The sequence below is a fragment of the Anopheles coluzzii genome, chromosome X (assembly GCF_943734685.1).
Source record: "Anopheles coluzzii chromosome X, AcolN3, whole genome shotgun sequence".
Classification (NCBI taxonomy): domain Eukaryota; kingdom Metazoa; phylum Arthropoda; class Insecta; order Diptera; family Culicidae; genus Anopheles; species Anopheles coluzzii.
Genome location: NC_064669.1, coordinates 13,017,147 through 13,041,350, shown reverse-complemented (window position 1 = coordinate 13,041,350; position 24,204 = coordinate 13,017,147). Strand labels below are relative to the sequence as shown.

At 47.8% G+C, this 24,204-nt stretch overlaps 2 protein-coding genes across 7 annotated transcripts; one reads left to right on the top strand and one right to left on the bottom strand.

Annotated features, from left to right (window-relative positions):
* Nucleotides 1-43: 43 nt before the first annotated feature.
* On the bottom strand, nucleotides 44-10,735 carry LOC120960945 (uncharacterized). Its single transcript, XM_040384438.2, has 5 exons — nucleotides 10,541-10,735; nucleotides 9,230-9,578; nucleotides 7,683-9,153; nucleotides 7,413-7,604; nucleotides 44-301 (listed from the first exon to the last, which is right to left on the bottom strand). Exons 2-5 carry the CDS (start codon nucleotides 9,464-9,466, stop codon nucleotides 150-152), a joined length of 2,052 nt encoding a protein of 683 aa, XP_040240372.2. The 5' UTR covers nucleotides 9,467-9,578; nucleotides 10,541-10,735; the 3' UTR covers nucleotides 44-149.
* On the top strand, nucleotides 2,439-24,204 carry LOC120960947 (uncharacterized). Of its 6 annotated transcripts, none has more exons than XM_040384440.2 (7): nucleotides 2,439-3,510; nucleotides 16,598-16,905; nucleotides 19,390-19,557; nucleotides 20,265-20,535; nucleotides 20,621-21,324; nucleotides 22,574-23,024; nucleotides 23,129-24,204. In XM_040384440.2, exons 3-7 carry the CDS (start codon nucleotides 19,474-19,476, stop codon nucleotides 23,467-23,469), a joined length of 1,851 nt encoding a protein of 616 aa, XP_040240374.2. In that variant the 5' UTR covers nucleotides 2,439-3,510; nucleotides 16,598-16,905; nucleotides 19,390-19,473; the 3' UTR covers nucleotides 23,470-24,204. The 6 variants fall into 6 exon arrangements, with proteins under 6 accessions (XP_040240374.2, XP_040240379.2, XP_040240373.2 ...); XM_040384439.2 differs by lacking the exon at nucleotides 2,439-3,510 and adding an exon at nucleotides 13,845-13,949; XM_040384445.2 differs by lacking the exon at nucleotides 16,598-16,905.

The following is a 24,204-nucleotide window of genomic DNA, read 5'->3' as shown; positions in this document are numbered from 1 at the left end:
TGCATTCACAACTGCTTGCAACGCATAAATAACCTCGTCAAAGTCAAAGATACTATCTTTCCTCTGCTTTATTTTGTACGGTCTAGGAATTATTAGTATGGAACGACCATGCTCTAACGCTTGCGTTTGTAAGATTGAGTTGGCGAAACTCACCTTCCGGTCGCATCTTTGACCTTCTCCCTGCGCTGCTGGCGGGGTGTAAAGTAGTACATCTCCAGTGCCCAGGAGATGGCCATCGTGTAGGTGGCGAGATTGAGGAAGTGTAGCGTCGTGGCGTAGTTAGTCGTATCCCTCACATATCCTGAGATGGAGAATGGGAGATTCAATCAGATTTTTGTTGATGCAATATTAGAATTTGGAACTTCAATTCTAGAGAAGAACTCAGGAACTCGAGTTCAGGAACTAATAAGATGTTAGCATAAAAAAGATAATGCCTAAATTCCATAAAATTCAAAAGATTTCAATAGCCAAACCTAGAAGAGTAGTTGCAGCTCACTGGCGATGCTATGTGGCACATGAGAACACATTTGGGTTGCGAGTTTGGTTCATGTCTGATAGCCGAGTGCGTACCATCGTACATTACTTGCTGCCACTCTAATCTTACTCCAGGATTGGTTCTAATCTGTACAAGGAGATTGGAAGGGATTCTAGGTATTCGTTTTGGAGTTTGAAATCTCTTCATAATGTACCCTAAATAACAGAAAAAAACGTAACAGCTCTTTGTGTTATCTCATTACATGTCTCGGCATGTCATAACAAGATGATTGAGCAATTGTTTTCAACGATTCGGTAGTATGGCTTGAACTTGATGGTTTATGGCAGGGATCTCCAAACATTTCAGTTCACGGGCTACATTGCTTCGCAAATAATATTGTTAAGGGCCGTTTTCTAGCTGATCCTTCTAGCTGATCTTTCCAGCGCCGAAGAATGACGGCACAGTGTATTTTCCTTCACAAGATAATAACAGGGATTATTGACGCCCCGTCTATTCTAAGGCACATTAACTTCTTAGCTCCAGGCAGCAGAGTTTTAAGACCTAGGCATCTTTAACGACCATATTTCTGGATCACTCTATATTGTTCCAGCGACCCAGTACAAACGATGGACACATATATAACGCTCTAGAGCAGGTGTCTCCAAACTACGGCCCGCGGGCCGCATGCAGCCCTCGAGAGCCTATAATGCGGCCCGCGGCGATGTTGCAAAGAATAATGTAAATATTATAGTAGTTTGACAATTTTCATCAAATTTCAAGATAAGACCAAGACAAAAATTAAGTTACTATAAAAGAAAAATGCAGAATTTTAAAATATTCATTGAGCATTTTCAAATTAAAACGAGAAATTAAATGTTCTCATTACCAAGAGTAATGTCAAAACGGCCCTCAACAACGTTATTTACGAAGCAATACGGCCCACGAATTGAAATGTTAGGAGATCCCTGCTCTAGAGCATGAAGTTGATTACAGTTGATTTAGATGACGATTACAGTCTTTCCCCGAGTTACGCGAATTCGAGTTACGCGAATTTTTATTTTTGACAGTTCATATGTTTAATCAATACAATAATCTTCATCAATTGTCAAATGGAAAATAATTTGCAATTATTGCAAAGCCTTTATATCACTAAAAAGACAGAAATAACCTTATTTTCTACACGAATTGCATTAAATAAGTAATAAATTACATAAATAAACTAAATTCAATCAAAAATTATTATTAATTATTAATTAAGTATATTTTGGCTGTAAAACGTGATATTCGACTTACGCGAATTTGTCCGGAACGCATTATTCGCGTAACTTGGGGAAAGACTGTAATCAACTAAGGAGTTGTTTAAGGTTTGGGTGATGCTTTGTTCTAGTTCACCTTAATTTTAATTCTAATAATGGTTTCTAACAGTTCCAACATTAAAAGCGATATACAAGCGACATTTTCTAGATGGCTAAACATTTCTCGTCTTCTCGAGAACGTTAAAATCTCGTTTTCAGGAAAATACTAAATTAATATATACAATTTCTTCAGCTTGCTATAATTGAAGCCTGATAAAATCATGCCGGGTCGCATTATACCCCTATGCGGCCCGCTAGCCACAGTTTGGGGACCCCCTTGGTCCAACAGGTAGATGCGCACCGCCTTCCAAAAAGGTCGGACATGGATCGATTCCCATACGGATGGGTTTCGCTCGCATACGCAATTGTTCTACAATTGAAGAACAACATTTTTCCGTGACGAGTACTTTACTATAAATTGCTACTGTATTTCATTTCAGAAAAGAGAGTGAAATTATTCTGTAGTAATTGAAGCTTGATATAGTTACATTCGCACTACCTAAAAAAATCAAATTCAAATCAAATATCAAATTTTAAATTTTTCTCTCAAAATTATTACTCAAAATAATAATATTATATCATTCTAAAACTCTCTCTCTCTCTCTCTCTCTCTCTCTCTCTCTCTCTCTCTCTCTCTCTCTCTCTCTCTCTCTCTCAGTCGGTTTCGCTTTCTCCCTTTGTTCTCCTAATGCGATTGATTTGCCCTCAGGTAGAAGGGCGCACTTGATCTTACACATCGAGCGAACACGTGTGTGCGTGTCTTTCCAGGTGTGTGTGTGTGTGCGTGTTGTGCGCATCGTTTTGTAAAAGATTCCACCACACACAACACCGCCATAGCACGAGGGGGACGCAACGCACTGCTGAGTTAGAACGAGTGCGAGCGAGTACGGTAGAGCAAGCGAGCAAAAAGGGTGCATGGTAAAGAAGTGCCTGGCGAGAACGAAAGATTCGCACGCAGCGGCCTAAGCGAAGGGCGCAAACCTCCTAGCAAGAAAACAAAAAAAAAAAAAGAAACAACCGAAAACCAGTTTCACTTCAGCAGCTGTTGCCAGTTAGCCGTTTGCATTAGGAGCGCGCTGTGCGCGAGTTAGTGACTCCCAGTGTGTGTGTGTGTTGGTGTGTGTTCGGTTGAAGGAAGCACATCGCCGCTTGTAAGAAGACACACACAAAAGGAGAGCCACACACGGTGCGGCTCGTCGTTCTGTTTTTGTTTACATACCGGCGGCCATACACTTTTCTCCCCGCAAGTGTGTCTGTGCGTGTGTGCATGTGTCAAACGTATGCAAATGTAGGCTTTCTGCAGAACCACACGCGCGCCATATTCCCGGTGCGGTGCCATTGTTTAGCGTAAAAGTTCCTCCGACCGGGCAGCGAGCGTCGTGTGCGTTACCGCGGCTAGTTGCGAAAGGGAAACTCTCCAACCACGTTTCCGGCATTTTCAACCCCTGTTATACTGCGGTAGTGAGTGAGTGTGTGTGTGTGTATCTGTTAATGTTTTGTGTTGAAAATATTGTGTGTGTGTCCCTTTTTCTGGATATCCGACATTACACCATCATCATACACGATCTGCAATCAAACCAACTTTCATAAAAAAAATAATATATAAAACAACAACACACACAGACACTCGTCGTGGTCAACGTCCCAACAATTTTGGACACAAACTGGATGTGCGCTTGTGTAAGTATCTTTCCATCATAAAGAAGGATGTGATTAGACTTAAAGTTGTAACCGAGAGATGCGTTTGTGTCCACAAAAAAAGTTCCAAAATTAAAAGGGCCCTCCGCTTCTCTTTCACCACCCTACCGTAGCTGAGTAGCGGAATCGAAATCAGCTGGTCTGCGAGGGCTTTGTGTTTCTTCTTTCACGAGTTCCTCGCGGTACCTTTTTTTTCGCAATTTCGATTTCTCCTCTCCGAGCTTTCCCTCCGGCACCGTCCATCGGCCAATCGGGGCTGCGTGTTCTCGTTCCGACTGCTACTGCCACGCAACGCACACCAGCAAAAATAATAGGTGGAGGGTCGAGTTTCTCAAACCCCCTAGCCAACCACGGGAGGAAAATCAATTCCTGGACGACGCGCGCCGCGTACCTTCAGGAAACGTTCAAGGAATTTTCCCTGCGAGGCCCGCTTAACACTAGCAAAATTCGATGGAAGTGAAAGTGTGTGCGCGGCGGGGCGCTAGTGCGTGGTGATTGAACGCCGGCGGCTACAGTGGGCGAAATTATTGTAAGCGTGGGCCATTTTTTTAGCACATTTATTTGCTGTATAATGCACAGGTAAATTAACTCAGATAACTCTGGTAAAATTGAATTGTGATTTCTATTTCAACACTTGTTTTAAGAATGTTTCAATACAAGAATTATGCTTTTTTTTTTAATTTCGATCGATTTAATCGATTACGGGTTGCAAACCAAACCATGCCGGATCTGACAGCTATTCAATCGAAGTCGAGAATTATTTAAATCATGTGGATAGTGTACAAAATATGGGTTGAGGTATTTACAAGTGGTAGACAACTACGCATTTCAAATCAGGCATTATTTTAAGCATCTTGACAATTGTTTATTGGACTGTATAACCAAGTTAATAACAATTCTTGTCAATTTGGATCGTACAAAGAAGATGGTTTAGTTCTGAACGATTCGTCGATACGACGGTTTCGGTTTTGACTTTAGAGGTGCCATTTAGCTTATGTGCATTAATTTACTCATTTGTATATGCATTAATATGCCAGGCTACACTAACTAGACTGTTTTTGTCTTGTGCAACAATACCGATTAAAGCTATTCCGAGCTATTCTGTGAAATAGTAGAAGAGCTTTGTAATTCGAGTAAAACCAGAAAATTCATTGAACAACAATCAGGTAAAAATGGCACTATTTAGCAATTATAACACGAAGTATATTTAAAAGTGTAACTCACCCACAGGTAGAGACACAGAAGTTGAAGCAGTTATTGAATTAAGTTTTAACAGATGAATTAAGTTGTATTTACTCGGTTAAACAGGATTGAGTTGTTAATGTTAGAAAGGCAATAATGAAGAAATGTGGCGTTTGCAACCCTCGTCAAGAAGAGGGACAATTTGGTCCTGACTGTCCACTGATAGTTGGAAATCGAAACGATTTTTTGACGAAAAAAAAAATACAAGAAATTGGTAAAGCAAATCTGAAAGAGGTGTGCTTGAAAAGCATGAGAAGCGACCTGGTGTTATCTGGATTTTGGATGTGATCTCACATGTCACGAGCAACAAGAATGTGTTGAAAACCAGAGATCCATCGAGCCAACCGGAAGTGGAACGATCATATTGATTGTTACCGACGATGGTGATCGAGTGAACGTTATGATCGTACCATTCCTGACTGGAAATTTGCGGTTAGTATGATTTGTGATGTTGAATTTCAAGTCTTATACGATAGAGAAGGTTTCAAAAAACCATGCGAGGATAAGAAGCGATTCTGGTATGCGAATGATACGGAAAAGCTGCATAGGTCGAAGCCGCGCGAACGCAAAATGTATGATAGCAGTACGGAATTGATGAAGAATTCTGAAGAATTTTGTGAATGGCGATGATGAACTGAACTCGTATATTAGTTACAAGTCATTTGCTATGTGTGCTGCATATTTTGTCACTCACGAATCTTTCGTTGACACCTAGTAGATATTTGGACGGATTCAACGTTAATTTTCACTCGCCCAAGCTTAATTTTGACAGCGCTGGGGATGTACAGGTTTGCACATGTTTTCTGCATTATTGTTCACATTTTTACACATTTAATGCACAAAAACGGAACGGGGAGGACTTAGGCTTTACAATTATGTGTCGTTTGACCCAAAACTTGTTTTATTCACTAAATAATCAGCATTTGAAAATGCACTCCAAAATTTGGGAATTAATTTTCAAATGCTGCTTACTTACTTACTTATCCGGCGCTACAACCGCTTTGCGGTCTTGGCCTGCCTCAGGAGTGCTTTGCTCTGTAATGGGATGGGATCCGAAGCCCTCCGAGGGATAACATAGGCTCTCCCATCCAACTCCTATTCCGACACGTCCTCGTCGTGCAGAGTGGTAACATGTGCCTCCATATATCCTAGCTTGGGTACACGGGCTAGATCCAACCCCTTGGGAGGATGGTGGCATATGGCGAACCAGGAGGGGGGTGGGTATCCCGGGAAACTGGGTGCCTGAACGTCGGGGGGGCAACCCGACGCTAAATAAAACGGCCACGTGTGCGCAGGGCCAGTCACCCAGTCTCACGTAACAACTGACTACAGAAAGCATCAGAAGGATACGAAATGGACTTAACGATACCGACTCAAATGCTGCTTATTTAGTGAATAAAACGAGGTATGGGTCAAACGACACATCATTGTAAAGCTTAAGCCCTCCCCTTTCCGTTTTTGTGAATTAAATGTGTAAAAATGTGAACAATAATGGAGAAAAACAAAAGCTGCACCTACCTACCGCTGTTGAAATTAAGCTTGGGCTGAAAATTAACATTGGATCCGTCCAAATACGTACTAACTGTCAACATAAGATTCGTGAGCGACAAAATATTCAGCACACATTGCAAAAAGTCTTGTAAACCCCTGAAACATCAGCCACCAGTTTGATTTTCCTCTATTTAGCGATCAAAGGAGCTGCTTTGGGTACTCCATAGCAATACTTTATTGTCTCTAAGATGTATATCTCTCTGAGATAATGATCAATTGAAAATTCATTTTGGCAAGGCTTCTTGTCCTATTTCAAAAATAAAAAAAAATGGTATAGCTGATTAAAACATAACATTTTAAAGAAAAACGCACTTAAGGAATTACCACCCACTGTACGCATGGCCGAGCTTTGCTGCTACACGGCCCCGCCAACAACCACGCACGCAACGGGGCAGCAGCACGATTACGATGATAATGAGATGAGCAGCGAGCAGCACAGATGAGCACATTAAAATGCGAACCAGCTGTTCCGGTACAGTGCCAGCCGTATGATTCACGACGAGCAGGGCAGTGCAAAAAATAAAATCGCCACAAAAGAAGAAATAGAAACAAGGGGAGAATTCATTGCGTGTTGGTGATGCAATGCGCCCGGACGCAGCAAATAAGTTTTCCCCGCACAAAGCACAATGCCCCAATGCTGGGTGGGGAGCTGCACTGTAGGGCATTTCCTTCTATTCCGCTCTTACGCTCACGCTTGTTTCACTCGATTCGTTCACTCAACTTTGACATTCACTGTCGATCGATCGCTACCAATCGGATACGAACCGGCTTCACAGTTTCGGCGTCGCTTCCTTTGTTTCGGGCTCGTTCACTGAACTCACTCCGCATCATAGCATCCCAAGCCCAGCTGCATCGCTTCACACAGGCAAACACATAGTACTTTTGCCCGGTTGACGCACCGCCCTCGTGCGTTTTTGCGTGGCAACAGTAGACAACAAAGCACCGGTAGAGTGCTAGTATACGCGCTCTCAGCAGTGACAGGATTGTTACAGGTGTGTGTAAATGTGTGCTAGTGTGTGTGTGTTTTTTTTTTCCTTGGAATAGCTCACTAGTGAATAGACGTAGAATACAAACTCGCTGTAGATACTCACCGACAATGGGACCGACAAACAGGTAAAAGAACCCAGCAAACAGCAGATGTATCCCCGTTGCTCCCGGCAGACGATCCAGCGGGACGTGCGACGGTATGGCCAGTGCCATAAACACCGTCCGCAGACCCTTGTTGAAACCGATCCAGCAAGCAATGGCCAACACCACGCCGTAGCTGTGGAAGTGTGCTAAAACTGTGCGCGAAACACAAACCATTAAATGTTATAACAATGTTGAACCAGCCTAAGTGCCACGGCGTCTAACACACGTACCCACGCGTCCCAGCGCCATGTTGATCACGCCGACAAGAAAGAAGGTGCGGTTCTGCCACTTGATGCGGTCCGCGATCAGCGGCACCAGACACCGGCAGCAGATGTCGGTCATGCCGAGCACGGACATGGCGACCGCGATCTGGTCCCGCGTGCAGCCAAAGTCCGCCAGCACGAAGGGTGTCAGGATGGAGAAGTTCAGCTCGGCAAAGTTGGCGATCGTGATGCCGATCATGATGTTGACGTAGATGTGGTCGCGCAGCAGGTCGAGATCGAAGAAGATGATGATGCGCTGGGCGAGGGTGAGCGGCGGCTCCGGCACCGGCGAGTCCGCCAGCAGTGCCTCGAGTGCGGCCGAGCAGGTACACCCGGTCGGCTTCGAGCCCTCCACCAGCTGGGCGAGTCTTTTCGATGCCTGCTTCAGCACATCCTTCTCGCCCTGTGCGACAGTGCTGCCGTTTGTGAGCTGCGGGACCTCCGGAACTGGGCCGGGGGCTTTGCCTTCCGGCGGAGATTTGCTGAGCGGCTGTAGCATTGGATCGGTGGGTCGTCGCAGTGGCTCATGCTCCGCCTGCACGTTGGGGCAGTCCTCCGTGTGGCACTCGTCGATCGTATCCTTGGCCGGGAGGGTGATGTACGCTTTCGCGTCGCCCAGATTGATGGAGGCACGCTGGGAGTGGTACCGGGACGCGTTGAGACTGTGCCGCGAGCTGTACAGGGAGCGGAGGGAGCTGCGCGAGTACCAACCGTCGTTGGCGCGGGACAGCATCGGCGTGCCGGTATCGACGACGGCATCGTACGCGAGCTGATCGAGTGGCGTCCGCTCGAACGGCAGCGTGTTGAACGGGACGGCCTCCGGGTCCTGGGCCGACTGGCAGTAACTGCAGCGTGTGCTGGGGGCAGGTGTGGCCGGCACTCTACCATCCTCCGGGTCGGTCTTTGATTGGCGGGAGGATTTCGAGTGCCACTGGACGGGCTGGTAGAGCAGGGCGAAGGCGACGGCATTCATGGCAAACCCGCCGAAGAGCAGAACCGTACCGTTGATGGTGAAGTGGCGGTGCAGCAGTGTGACGATGTGCGGCGCCACGATCGGCCCGAGCCCGGTCAGTGTCCAGGCGAATCCGGTGGCGATGCGTCGCTTCTGCTTGAAGTACGTGTTGAGGGCGAGCGAGTTGGCGGAGGTGTTGATGCCCACGCCCGCACCGTACAGCACCGCGAACGTGACCATGTACAGGAGGAAGCTGTCTGCCAGGGAGGTCAGGCTGACGGCAATGCCTACTAGCAGGGCGCCGGCAAACGCCACCTGCCGGTAGGTGAACCGACGAAACATGGGCCCATTTGCAAGCCCCACGATCGATGTTAGTGCGGAGTGTGTGTTGATGATGGTTGTCACTTCGGACGCACTGATGGATAGTTCCGTCATCCGGTCGCGGAACAGTAGCCCGAACTGTTGCAACACCGGGAAGGTACAGAGCTGATTCGGAGGAGGGAAAGCAACACATAACTAGAGTTTGCAGACATAGCGGAGCTGCTACTTCCCCCATACTTACATTTGAACAGCCGGCAGCCAGTACTACCATCCAGCCCCAGCCACCATCGGGCGGCACAAAGTCACTGCCCAGCTGCGACCGGTTCTTGGGCAGCTTGGGCCGTTTGCTGGTGCCATTTTTCTGCAAACCTGCCTGCTTTGGCGCACTGTTTAGCTCGCCGATACGCATCGTCATCTGATTCGTGTACTCGTGGTCCTCATCCTCATCCGAACGCTGCCGTATCCTGTCAGACTTCATGTCGGGTTCGTCTTGCAATGTCCAATGTACGTCTGCTGTAGTGGTCGGACGATACGGCTGCGCACTTTTACTGTCCGCACAAACGTGATACCGTGTCCTACCGACACTGCCGCTAGATCATGGCGGAATCGATTGATACTATTAATTACACAATTTCTGTCGTTTCGTGTGCGCAGGGACTCTCTATCAATCGATTAAATTATCGTCCCAACTCGCTCCGACCCGCGCAGGAGATGTTTGATAGGAAGTGAATTGCCATGTCTTATCTCTATGGAGTAGCCGGGCGACTACAATGCATAGCCGATGCGCGTGTGGTCTTTACGGTCGCTCTTCCTGACAACTCGATCACTGCCATGAGCAGTGAAAGTGTGTTGGAAAGAGCGCAGCTACCGATGTGCCAGCCAATCCGGCTTATCAAGCACATCACCCACACACTTTGTAACTGCCACACATGACTACCTGTCCAGCTTAAACCTGTCCCACGCGCTGGGAGTTCCGTTCTATAACAATCGGTGCCGACAATGTGTCACGTTAGGCACCGGCAAGCTACTTTGATAGCTTTGATTGAGGAGAAGCAATAAAAACAAAACCCCTGCCCGGGAGTCGCATCAGCACTATTAACAAGTGGTATTGGCGGAATTTAAGTAGTTCTAGCTCCACATGTTTAGCGACCACAGCGCTATCGGAGGCCGGCTAGTAGTTTGTAATCACATCTCGTGCAGTCTCAACGACTTTTGTCTGCTACACCTTACTTCCCCTCTCGGCAATATTGTTTCACACCTGCGATATCTTCTCCATATTCATCTCGCTTCACAATATGGCAATAAGTGCGGTTGTTAATGTCAACCGGCGCGCCACTGATACGTGCCGGTGGAATCAATAGTCGTTGCCCGATCAGCCGCTTAGAACGTGACATTGCCATGTATAGTTTGGTTGTAGAAAACCAGTTCCCGAAACTGTTACAGAGTGTTGATTGTTGTATTCTTGGTCCTAATCCAAGCGAGCTAGCTTTTGGTTCAATAGCTGAGGTCCTACATTTACAGAGGAATGAGGTCCTACATTTACAATACCTACCTTTTGTAAACTCTCCCAGATATACACTTTTGCTGAAAATTTGCTTTAAACAACACGCACGCAAAAATCTACAACTTGGCGGGTCTGATCCCGAGGGCACACTTCTACCAGGACCTAGCAAGACGTCTCTCAACCGGAGGACGTATCCCGGTCGACTGTGGCCGGCAAAATTGCACACCGTTCCTGTTCCGCGTCGTTGATCGCATCTTTGCATTCTTCTGATTGGGAACCATCAGCGCGTCTCGCTTTCGTTTGTCTCGGGATAAAGGGTTTGATAAGGGTCGCTTACTTTATTGACCAGCCAGCATTTATCGATCCGTCAGCAGTTCGGCCCTTATCGTGGTTGTCAAAAAACTGTGCGTCGTAGCTAGACAAAAGCAAAGAGAATGATGGTGCCGAAAACGGGGCTTTGCAATGCCTACCCGTACCATCGTTAGCGATAAAGTTAGCGTTAGTTAGTGTAGATCAGTTGTTGTTTTTAAACTGAATCTTGTTGACCTACATTACAGCCTTTCGCTGGGTCGAGTTCCCAGAGCGTTGCCCAGCACAGCTGTCTAGCAGGGCTTTGCAGGAAGATAAGAGTTTCTAAACATTTCGATATCGTAGATAACCTATCATCAATATCTATCTGCAATTATTTGCGTGAACCTCAGGCGGGATTACGCTAATGTGTATGACGGTTTCAGTCCGGGGCTTCATCTTTCCCCGTGCGCCTATGCCAGCTCGAAATGTCAGCTGAAATTATGACGAGCCATCAACGCTGGTTTTATTGTTTTCGCAAACACAAACGCGCTCAGCTCTTAACACCTACGCAACGCATCGAACCATTATTAGCTAATCAAGACCGATACGGGCCGACACAGTGTGTGTGCGAGCGATAAAGCAGGATGGCAGGCTAGCACGGTCGGTTCTACTTCTGACAGAGAGCACTATTATGGGCTCCAGGTTGAGCAGGGGTAGATGCCTTTCGATTATCTGCTAAATGCTCGCAGCAGTGTTGTTTCTCTGTTGGTACGCGCGCTCTGCCGGGTGCCGATACATTTCGCTCGCTCGCTTCGTTAATCTCTTTGTGTTTGTGTCTCTTTCGTGTGCCTTTGGTCAGGCATGTCAAACTGCGGATAATTTTAAGAGAAAAATGATGAGAATTCAAATACACGCTTCGCCCACGATGCAATGACAGAAAACGATACTGTTTTTTTATAGATTTTTTCAATCTATCGTGGGAGAAACAGGCTACTTCTATTCTTGCAATCGATATGTACCGACAACAAGGTGAATATTAGCTAGGACTAAACTAAAAACACACTAAATGCACAAATTCAACGGTTGAATAGGAATGAAATTGAGGTTTTTTTTAAAGTGAGGTACAACTGTAATCAGATGATGTCTGTTTAAGTGTAAGTTAGTATAATCAATTTTACAATACAATTATCTAAAAGCTGTGAAGCAAAATGTCGATGTTTTTTCCCCATATGCTTTGAAATATGCTTGTTTTTTTATTAATCTGATATAGAACATCCACTGAGATGGACGCGCCAAATCACCAACCACATCACCGACATTCAAGTGATAGTAATATTTCCCAATGGGCCACATCACCCACATGTGAGTTATGAAACTAAAAAAGCTTATCAGCATCAATGTGTCATTCTCTTTCTTGATGCTAAACATATGGAACAGTTACTCATAATACACGTACAAACGGATAGAAAGAACACGTTTTTCAGAAGAACACCTAATGTGTTTTTTGTCTTCTCTATATCACTATCTGTCTAGTGGTAAGCAAGTAGACACTATCTATACCGATTTCAAAGCGGCATTTGACAGTATACCTCTATCATTACTTGTTGCTAAGCTTCGAAAACTAGGTTTCGGTGGCTCTATATTGCCGTGGTTCAACTCCTATCTTGAGAATCGTTCTTATGCAGTTAAAATCTGTGGCTCTTTCTCTGAATGCTTTCTTAGTTCTTCGGGTGTCCCTCAAGGTAGTGTCCTTAGTCCCTTACTGTTCATTCTCTTCCTCAATGACTGTACTTCGATCCTTCCTCCTAACGGCTTCTTGCTATATGCGGATGACGTTAACATTTTTCTTCCTGTATCTTCTACAGCTGATTGTCTAGTCCTTCAATCCTGGCTCTGTAAATTCTCTACATGGTGTGCTTCTAACGGTTTAGTCCTGTGTCCTGAAAAATGTTCCGTCTTGTCTTTCTTCCGATCTTCTACAAGTATAACTCATGCTTATAGTGTCTGTGATGCCCCTATTCCCCGTGCGTCCTTGTCTAAGGATCTTGGCGTCTTCTTTGCCCCGAGTCTTTCTTTCAAGGAGCACACGGACTATGTCATCAACAAGGCCAACAAAAGTCTTGGTTATATTTGTCGCATGTCCACTGAAATTCGTGATCCCTTTTGTCTTAAGTCCCTTTATTGTTGTTGGGTCCGTTCCGTACTGGAATATGCCTGTGTCATCTGGTCTCCTGTCCAACTATCTCTGCTCCAAAGGATTGAGAGGATCCAGAGACGTTTTACAAGGATCGTATTTCGTAGGTCGCTGGGTCATCACTCTATTCCGCTTCCTTCGTATGACGATAGATGCACTCTATTAGGCCTTGCCAAGTTGGAGCATCGCCTCTCGGTCGCTCAGGCTTCTTTCGTCGCTGGCATATTGCTCAATACGATTGATACTCCTTCACTTCTGTCGCGCTTACATTTGTATGCACCTTGTCGCACCTTACGTTATCGTTTTCGTCTCCAGTTACCTATATGTCGTACACGTTTTGCTCGCAATGAGCCTTTTGTTAGAGCTATGTCGTCTTTTAATAGTACTTCTGATCTGTTCGATTTCAACATATCCTATCCTGTCTACCGATCCCGTCTTCGCTCCTTTTCCGTACCATAAACTCCTTCCAACTCCTTCGTGAATAATTGTATACTATAGTCAGTAAGCACTATTGCTGTAACCCAACGTAGCCGAGCAATTAATAAAATAAAAATTAATACATAAATAAATAAATATAGCTGTACATATGCAAACAATAATTTTCACAATCAGAAGATCAGAAGAAGGCCCGAAAACGGTTATTTATGCTATTACCATCAAAACGGGCTATCCAAACAATAACACGATTTCCGTCTATTAAGTGTGCCATCAGGCGGTCCGCGTGTTCCAATGGGTTGCTCTCAGGCGATCGTTGCCCAGCCATTAGTTCTCCACTGCCTTATCTCTCACTCACCCGGGCGTGGTTTGACAGGCCTGGTGCGCTCGTACAGTGCCGCCGCTAAACCGTGCCAACTGTCGCGCGAACGGTTTTATCGTCGGCAGGCGCGCGCCAGTGAGTGAGCGAACGTCCGCATGGTCGGGGGTGTAGTGCTTATCCGTTTGCCGTGCCCTGTCCGTGCTCATCAACGCTCGGTGAGTCTACCGCTGTCTTCGTAGCTCCTTAGGCAATAGTGTGTGGTGGCGTTTTCTTGTAACGACAGGAGACTTGCCCTGCACACGCTTGTTTCATTTCGTATCGGTTTTTCTTTTCTTGTTGCTGCCATTGGGAAGGATTGTGCGTGTGAGTGTGTGTGTGTGTGTGTGTGCTGGGTGCGGAGTTCATGTTTCGCGGATTCGCCGGTTGCGCTCCGACGAAGCGTGTCACGGCCGCGTGTGCGAAGGGTAGAAAACTATCGCCGTCAAAACGTCACTCGACGCGGCTACGAAGAAGGTGGTAAAAGCATATGTTTTCGGAAGTAGTGTGTAGGTGTGTGTGTGTGAGTGTGTCAGGCAGTTGCTGAGGGTAGAAAGAAAGTGAGAAGAAACATAAATCAGCTGGACTCTCCGTTCTGCCGGTAGTTACGTGGAGCCCGCGTAACTTTGGGGCGGAAAATGTGGAAGAAATCAATTTCTTGATCCGGAAGCGATTGTTTTACGTTCCGCAGCACCGAGAATTAGAACCAATTGACTCACTATGCACATATCGGAGTGGTCTAGCCTTACGACTTGGTTGTTTAGTACCTTAAACTACTATTGGAGGACTTAGTTTCGGTTGTTTGAGTGCTCTCTTCTCCGCCTTCGAGACCGTTCTTGGCTGTTTGCTCTGGCTCGATCGTTCTCGTTTCACGATCACGAGTCAACGCACTTTGACACATGGCTGCTGCTCCAAGTTCATCGCTTCCCATGGAGGAAAACCTCTACTCCACTTGGGTCCCTTGCGTACATCTTATTTTAACCAGGCGTCTACATTAGCGTCGGTCAGCAGTTTTTTGTGATAGATGGTAACAGAATTCGACATCATCTTCACACTCAACACTTTGGAGCGTTATCTCTTCTCTCTCTCTCTCTCTCTCTCTCTCTCTCTCTCTCTCTCTCTCTCTTTCTCCCTTCCAATATTTATCTTTCATTCATTCTAATTCCCCAACAAATCGTCAACATATTTCAACCTCCGGCTCGCACTGGTCGCGACGGCCACTGCCCTTGTGTGTATTCTGCACTGCTGCCACGTGCGCGGAGCGAACATCAATACACACGAACTCAAAGGGCCGGGCGGAAACGGGCGTCTCTTCATCGATTGCTGTGCACCCTTCACCTTCCACATTCCTTGGCAAGCGGCTAGTGTGCACAGCGTGTGTGTGTGTGTGCGGACAGGACAGCGCGCTGTTGTGGGCGAAGCAAGGCGGGTTCGCATCGCCCGATGTGCCCATGTGTGCCAAGCGGCCGCACTATTTGCCCCGTGGCTTTTAAATTTAGAACACCGAGCGTGTATGCGTATCGTAAATTGAGGTTAGATATCAAAACGGCATCGCAAAAAAAAAGTCGAAATCTGTCTTCAGAAGGGAAATTGGTTGAAGAGGGGCGGACCCGATGATCATCACCTGTTGCGGGCATGGTTGAATCTTCGCGACAGCGGGTTTTCTGTTTTGCCGTCCGTTCCGAGCAAGGGGTGGACTTTGGAACGATAATATATTCTGAGCCCGAGAATACAACCACTACAACGGCCCATCTGGTTTGATAGTTCCGAGCAGTTACGAGCGATCTGGGATTATAAAACTGTAACACCCAGAAGTCTTTGAGCACGCCTTTGAGACACCCATTCTCGTGTTCTATTCGATTGAGTGGGTTTTGCGCGACTCCACGTTTATTGCCATCGTTTCGGGAAGTTCCGGGGATAAGGTTGCGTTGTTTATTTACTCTTTATCTCCTACTCCGGCACATGGTACACTGAAAACAGCACGTCCAGAAATACATCTTCACCACCAGCCAGCTGATGCAACATTGACGCTGGAGAGCAAAATCGCGTGAAGTATTCCTGTCCCCCCATCGCAGCCGAAGACGCACTTGCAGCTATTTTCGGCTCTTCCCAGGGTGTGTAGAAGAGCCGTTCCAGCCATACGGTATGGGATGTCACCCGCTGAGGTAGACTTTTTTCGTATGCATTCTTATGGTGCGTCTGTTGTATGCTCCCATGGAACGCACCAGAGAACACGCATGAGATCGAGTCGATTGCAAACGTGGTGCAAAAATGGTTAATTCTCTTTGCAATATGAGTTTGGGGGGGGGGGGGGGGGGGGGTTTAATGCGCCTATTTGAAGTTTGGCAATGTGTTTTTTTGCTTTTCGCTGCGCTGTCATAAAATAAACAAGCGGTTCGCGTGTGTGTGTGTGTGTGTGTGTGTGTGTGTGTGTGTGTGTGTGTGTGTGTTGGAGCATATTTTGTTGCCGTGCCCCGGTCTCTCCTCCAACTGACCCTTCCAGCGAACGAAAAAAAAAGAGAAGAAATAGTATTTGTGTGCCGTTTTTGCTTCGCTGCGTTTGCTTCCACGTGCGCCGAATGCGCCTCGGACACGCGCAGCGGAAGATATTTGTTTTTATTTTATCGATGCACATTTTTTTGTTGCTGCTGCTGGTGGATGCTTTTCTCTTTCCGTTCCGGTCACGGCAGCAGTTTTGTGCAGCGTTAGCGCAGCTTTGTAGCCATTGCTTGACAGGGGTTTTATTTTTTCTAATTTCAATGCTGAAATTAATGTGTGCAAATGGTTTCTTCTCTCTTTCTCTCTCTCTCTCTCTCCTCGCGCTTAGATTTGAAAAACAAACACGTGCTGCCGATTGATTAGAAGCATTAAGACTGCACCGTACGTAACACTGCCCCCAAGCCGTTGGTACCGGTGCATTGGAGGTTCAGCAATTTATTCCACACCGTCCACCGTGTAGCCCCTTCGACCCGACATCGCTCAAATGCACCAAAATCAACCGCCCAGTCAACAGTCAACCGCCGTCTGCGTAGTTGCGTTCGTCCATCAAACCCTCGTGCCCGGCCTGCCCGGCGTGTTATTACAGCTGAGCGCGTGTGCGTCAACCCTGTCGCCTAGAGTGTGCGCTGCCGTTCGGTGAGTAATGCGACCCACATTGTCGTGCGATCTTTGCGAACATCCAAGCGATAAGCACTTTCGCACATCCTGCCGTTAAGATAGAGAGAGAGAGAGAGAGAGAGCGAGAGAGAAAGAGCGAGAGTTCACTGGCTCACCCAAAAAAAACAGCATATGCAGTTTGCCAATCAATTCGCAAACTGCGGGGGTCCCACGCACAGTATCGCAACGGCCCTCCGAGATATCGCTCGAGAAGAACCTTGACCGATTCCTGAAGTTCCATTCCCGATTGACGCCGGGGGAGGGAGTTTTGAAAGTACGATAAGCCGCGATGCGATAATCTTTGCAGAGTGCGGCGACACTATCGACAGTGTGGCAGACCTATCAAGCAGCTTGGGATGGCTTTAACACCCTTTTACCCTCTCCAATGGCTGTGCCACAAAAATCCACACAGCGACCACTCTGCCTAAGGCCTTGATAAGCGGCCGGAGCGAAGAAGTGGGGTAGTAGTAAAAGTATTGCTGATGTAGGGTTCTTACGACCGTGGATGTGGTCGTTGGGGAATAGTTGGTGCCAGACGTCCTACACTTATCACGCTGCGCACGCATGGCGCATGGTGGCAAGGTCGGCAGCCGCAGAACAAGTAGGGCGGGCACAGTTTCGGGCCCGCTTGCCCGATCCGGGACATGAACTTGAAAACAGAGTCTACAGCGACAGCACAGTAGAGATTAGATCCGGGATGAAGACATCACTTCAGGTCCGGTTGAGGACGCGTACGGCTAGGGTCTGTGTCACGTGTTACCGATACGGTAAATAAGCACTCCAGAACGGTACACACAAGGGTGGCACGCGCTCAACGCGACACTGCCTCTGACAGCCAGCTCGATTGTACTGTCGCGTATCGATCGGAACCGAGGTTGAGGTTTTCTGATCTGATCGACTTCAAGGTTGGACCTCCTCCGGCCGGCCCGTGGAGGAGTTGATTGATGCGTTCGATTGTGCCGAGGGGCTTGTGTGATGCATTTCGGTGCCTTTCTGCCGGCGCACCGCATCTTGGATCGCGGCAGTCTCCAAACGAGATCATGTGATTCGCGAACAAATTCTCAGAATTCTTAAGGTAGTTGCTGATCCAGCTGAAGGTAGTTTGCTGTCAGCATCGCGTGTAACCTTTCGCGATAATGATCCGCAGCTCCAGGCCCCGATGTAGATCGGCGGCAGTGTGTCCCCAATTAGCAGCGTATTAAGAGCAGGCACGCTAATTGGGGTAGCGCGATGATGGTGGCCGGTAATTGTTGACTCATCGAGCAAGTTTACAAAAATCGCTTGGCAGTGGGCCGGCTCGGAGGCTGTGTTTTATCTGTGGCCCGGGAAGTTTTCGCCGCTATCGTCAAGACGTATATAGTGTCTCGAGACATTCTCGTAATCAAACCACCATCGGCCACCAGCTGCCGGTCTGTATCGGTTCCATTTTTTTTGTGGTTGTTGAAGCGGAACCTCACTGGAGGTCACAAATCAATTTACCAGTTAACATTCGGTGCGTGCCAGCATGTTTAGCATCGGGGTTTGGTTTTTATCGCGTATCGATTGTCCATTTTGTCGCTATCTGCCGAGCAGAAGAAAAGAAAAATAAATAAAGGGAAGTGAGTGATTTGTGTTGATGGTTACTGCGCTATCAAGCATTAGCGCAACGTAGTATCACGTCGCCGGGGAAGTTGTTGATCGTTTGCGGGATGATACGCTTGCTTGTTTGATCAATTATCGTTCGCTGGTGGCCGTAGGTTCGCCGGCGCAACCCAGACACCACGGTGTACTGTTACCGACCGGCGCGTTTATTGGGTGATGATCGGGTGCAGATCTTCCCCTTTTTCCCCGTCTGGTACCTCGATCAAGATCAATTCTGGCCTCATTGCGCGGGCTATTAACAAGCCAGCAGTATCAGTTTGCGGTTTTGTGGGTTTCGCTCGGTGCGTGCGTCATTGGATTTAATGCCAGCAGCAGTGCCGGAGTGAAGGAAGGAAGGAGCAGCAGGTGGAAGAGGAGGAGCAAGAAGAGGAAAAAACGATCATAAATAAATAATAGAACATTGGTGCTGTGGGGACCAGGGGACACCGCACTGCGCTTCGTGAATAGTTGCGACGCTCCCAGGCGAGGCGCTCGCGACAGTCTCGATCGGGAGTTGGCACTAGTCAGAGTGCTTACACCGCACCGGGTGCCAGTGACTTGGAGATTTCGAGGGAAAAGGTACGAGAGGGTAGACAAAAAAATGAGAGATGACCGTGCAAAACTTGAGAAACGACCGTGCCTAAGGGTGTCCAATGGTGTGTTTTGTTAGAAGAAAGGTACCGCCGTATGCAACGTGTTGTCATTAGATAGCCTAGTGTCGACCTGCCATCTCCACAAGTACCCCACAGTGGGGATGTTTTGCTGTCGTCCAACCTTGTCGTGATGAAATGAGCAAACACGATGCTTATTAATTGTTATTTGTTTTAATGCTTCTATTTTTAGGAATCAACGGAAATAGCAAGAAAAAAAAACATAAAGAATTGGAGAGTCTAAAGTTCAGAGAAAAGTTGCCGGCAAACAGACGGGATGGAAAAGCTGAGGGCCGCCAAAAAGGTCGCCCCGGACGGGGGCTGGGGTTGGATGGCAACGTTCGGCGTGAGCATGGTGAACGTGAGTATACCCAACACAAAAAAAACTGTGGAGAACGAAGACCCCTAACATCTATAAGTCATTTCCGGAGTGGAAAAAAAATGACAAGAACCTGATAAAACCTTGGAGCATAGGCATGTCTGGACAGCATCAAAACATTGGCCGAACGTTAGAATGTACCGCAAATGTCACTCCAACATCTACTTGCGAGATTTGGATATATCTCTCAACAATCCCCCCAACATTGCGCGCCAGCGAGTGCGTATTTGAACTGTACCCGGACAAACAAATTGATAGCCCGCGATGGCGGACGCGGTTGTTGTTGCAGATGTGTTATCGATCGTCTCCAACCCACGTGTGCTTACTCGCTTGATTAGCACGGCTTGTTAGCTAGCCTGGGAGTCACAAGCAAACACAAGACACAGCGTTCCAACACCGCCACAACATCTCAATCAAAACGCTTGCGGAGTGGTCCGTTAGGCCGCCCACCGCAGGAAAAACAAATCCTTCACATTATTATTTACCCTCGTTGATTTGTTTTTAAGTTTCCATTTGTTTTATCTTTGCTCCCCCCTTTCTCCTATTTTCTTCCCTCCGATCTTTTCTTTTCCTTCTTTTTCGGATTTCGTTTGCTGTTACCTTCCGTTTGGCCGATTGCGCTTTTCGTTGCGTTGCTTCTGTTCCGCTTGTTCCGCGAAACCGCGCGTTGCTGGCAACGCGCGCGGCAGTTGGCAACGCGCTCGATCGAGCCGTCGTTCGGGCTGCTGTTCGGTGATCTGCTGAAGGACATGCAGGTCGGCACGACCGGTGCCGCCATCATCATCAGCATGCTCGACGTGATGATGAACTTTTCCGGCCTGTTCGTGGGGCCGCTGCTGAAGGAGTTCTCCTACCGGAAGGTGGCCGTCGCCGGCTCGCTGCTGTGCTGCATCGGGCTTGCCCTGACGTCACCCGCCACCAGCATGGCGCACATCCTGGCCACGTACAGCGTGATCAATGGTAAGTGTGCGAACTGGTCGCTTCGCTTTGTGGACTCACACTAACGCGTCTTTTTGGTTGGTTTTTGGTTTTGTTTTGTTCGCAGGTGTGGGCGTTGGGCTGGCAACATCGGCCGCGTTCGTAGCACTGAACCATTACTTTGCGAAAAAGCGCGGCCAAGCGGTTGGCCTCTCGATGGCGGGGACGGCGCTCGGCATGCTGATCATGCCGCAGCTCGTCCGCATCCTGCTCGAACTGTACGGGTTCCGCGGTGCGGTGCTGGTGCTGAGCGGGCTGGCCCTACACGCGACCGTCGGCGCGATGCTGCTGCAGCCGATCAAGTGGCACCTGAAGGAGGAGGAGGTAGACATCGAGCTGGTCGAGGCGGCGCCACCGATGGGCATCATACTCGAGCAGGAGGACGACGATAACGATTCGCTGCCGGAGATCAAATCGCTCCTGTTTCCGCGCCGCGTCGGCAGCGAACGGAAGCAGTCGGATACGGCACCGGCGGTGACAGCGGGTGGTGGCGGTGGAGTGACTGCTGGGGCCGGTGGAGCGCCAGCGAACGGTACCGGTCCGGGCACACCGGGCGTACTGCCCAAGCGGCCCACCTTTCCCCGCATCACGTCGTCGGTTAGCGTGCAGAACCAGGGTGGCGTTGGGATGCGCACGCGTCCATCCTTCCCGCGGATTGCGTCCACCGCCAGCATGAGCCTGGCGCTGCGGAAGCGGCGCGAGTCGGTCGTGTCGCAGCTGTCCACGCTTGACTTTACCGGCAGCGGCAGTTGCATGCACGTGCACGTGGATGTAAGTAGGACACGGGCGTAGGAGATGATTGAAGATGATGTGCAGCGTTGGGACAATTCGAATTCAGTATCATGGTTCCAAAATCAAGTCACCTAATGAACCAATCAGAAAGAGAATCTCAGTCTTCGAAGATATTTGAATCTTTGAAACATATAGTGAAGAATGAATAATTTATCACGAGTTAGTTACAGAATCAAATAATTGGTATAATGAAGCACATGGAGTTGATGATTGATGATGATTTCATACAGATGTGACTCTTCAGAATCAAAAATTAATCATCTATGATTTCTAAACCTCTAGACTCAAATGATATCATACAGTGAAATCTCTCTAAGGTGAATCTTCAAGGAACGGTCAGCTGCAAGAGATTAAGGAAACCTAATGAAGGTGTTGCTATAAGGTATCCAAGAAACCACAGGAATGACATGGCATCTATTGACCATGATCTTAGAGAATTTCGGCTGCCAAATCGCATATCGCCAAATCGCGTCCTAAATAGTGATGGGAAAAATGAATTTTTCGTCGGAATTGACTCCGGCTTGCTCCAATGTTTTCTAGAATCGATTAGGTCCTGTTAGTAGGCCCGGAATCAGTTACCGGAATCGATTCCGGAATTGGTCTCGGAATCAGAATCGGTTCCGGAATTGGCTCCGGAATCGGAGTTTGCTCCGAAATCAGAATCGGCGGGGAGTCTGTTTCGGCATCCTCATGAGAAGAAACGTTTGGATCCTATAAAGCTACGTATGGATAGCCGTAAAGAATCAAAATTTACTAGTAAACGATCCATTCTCATGGAGATTCCCGGACTGATTTCGCTTCTGAAACGTTTTATTTCAATTCAAGAGCTTATTCTCATCCCAGAGTTAATTCCAATTCTGGAGTCAATTCTGATTCCGTTACCGGAGCAGATCGCCATTCTCAGGTCGTTTCCGATTCCGGAGCCGATTCAGTTTCCGGAATCGATCCTGGAAACTCTGAGCTCCCACCAATAGTCCTGAATAGACATAAAAATGTATGGAATATTACGGAACCGTTGCAAAGTTCATTTTAAAGAAACAATTAATCTTGAAGAGACTACATCTTAGAGAGATTTCACTGTAAATATCTCTACAAAAGTTAAAAGATTCGTAAATTTTGAGATTCAAATTCAATTGATTCGGTTCGTGCTTGAAAGCTGTCATCATCTTCTCGTAAGATGCAACGAGCAAACTCTATTTTGAAACTTTCTGTTCCTTTCGACCGACAGACCGGTGACGCCGACGCCGAGGACGTTGACTACCAGATCATACGGCGGGTCAACACGCACGTCGGCTCGTTCGCTCGCGTCCCGTCCCGCACCAAGCGGCTGGAAACGGTCAAGTCGGAGCTCGGGCTGGAGATGGTAAAGCCGAAGGTGTCCTTCCTGCAGCGCTTCACCGCACTGATGGACGTCGGGCTGCTGCGCGACGGCATCTACCTGAACATCCTGTTCGGCCTGTCCATCTTCTACGTCGCGGAGATGAACTTCAAGATGGTGACGCCGTTCTTCATGGCCAGCCTCGGGTTCGACAAGAGCGACACCGCGTTCGTGCTGTCCGTGTCGGCGCTGACCGACATTGCGGCCCGTATCATCGTGCCGCCGATAGGCGATCGGTTGAAGCTGCGCAAACGCTACATCTTCATGGTGTCGCTCGTGTTCGTCGCGATCAGCCGGTCGAGTAAGTGTCATGGGATCGGTTATGCCCGCTTCACTAGATGTTAATAGTACTCTTTCTCCGTTTTTTTGTTTCTTCTTTTAATTCCTCCCCCCCCTCAATACCAGTTGTTGCCCACCAGCGCACGTACACGGACGTGATGATCTGGCTGTCGGTGACCGGGTTCTTCCGCGGTGTCGCCCTCGCCAACTTTACGCTATGCGTGTCGGAGTACTCATCGCTCGAGAAGCTGCCGGCCGCGTTCGGCTGGCACATGGTCGGCAAGGCGCTGTTTGTGATCGCGTTCGGGCCACTGATCGGTGCGATCCGCGACTGGACGGACAGCTACGCGATCTGCATCCACTCGCAGTCGTTCTGCATCTTTCTGTGCGTGACCGCCTGGTCGATTGAGCTGCTGGTGAAGCGCTGCCGCACGAAGAAAATCGTCGAGGCGAACCCGACCGTATAGAGCGCGTGCGTGGATGTAAGCGGAGAGTGTGTGTGTGAGTGTGTGTGTGTTTGAATGAATGCGTGCGTGTGTAATAATGTAATTAGTAAGAATGTTTGGCGCAAGTGTGCCGGTCATCGTTTGATCGTATCTTAATTCCGAAGACTGCGATACTAGGGTACGCTATATAGCTGGGTAGGATGAAAATTAGTAGCAAAATACAACCGAGTAAGGGCCTAGGCACGGAAGGATTTAATAATGAGCGAAGGTGCGGAATCCAAAGTTTCTACCGAAAACCTCTTACTATCGGACAAAGGTACTAGCGAGTACTTACTGAGTGCGTTTTAACGACAGGGGAGGAGGGGAGAGCAAAAAAGAAAAGCGTCCAACAGCACAGTATTAGGCGCAGACACGTGTTTGTTTTAGCGAGTAAGCAGCAAGCAGACCAACCACACAGCCTCGAAAAGGGTGATTTTATTGTAAGTTGCATGCACGGGACGGACATCAAACTAGAGCCGTTTTCCAATCGAGCAAAGCGATTGTACATTGCCGGTGAGGTTTCAAAAAAAAAAAAAAGAGGAAGCTTCAAATACAAACTGGTCGAATAGAAGGAAAAGCGAGCGGTGTTAGGAATGCGGAACAGGGCAGTGGCCTTGATATGTCATCTCTTTTTTTCGAAACCCCGGCCTACCTGGTGCAATTGCCAATCGTATTTAGGAAATAAAGCAAACCACCTCTAGCAGTAGTGGCAGAAGA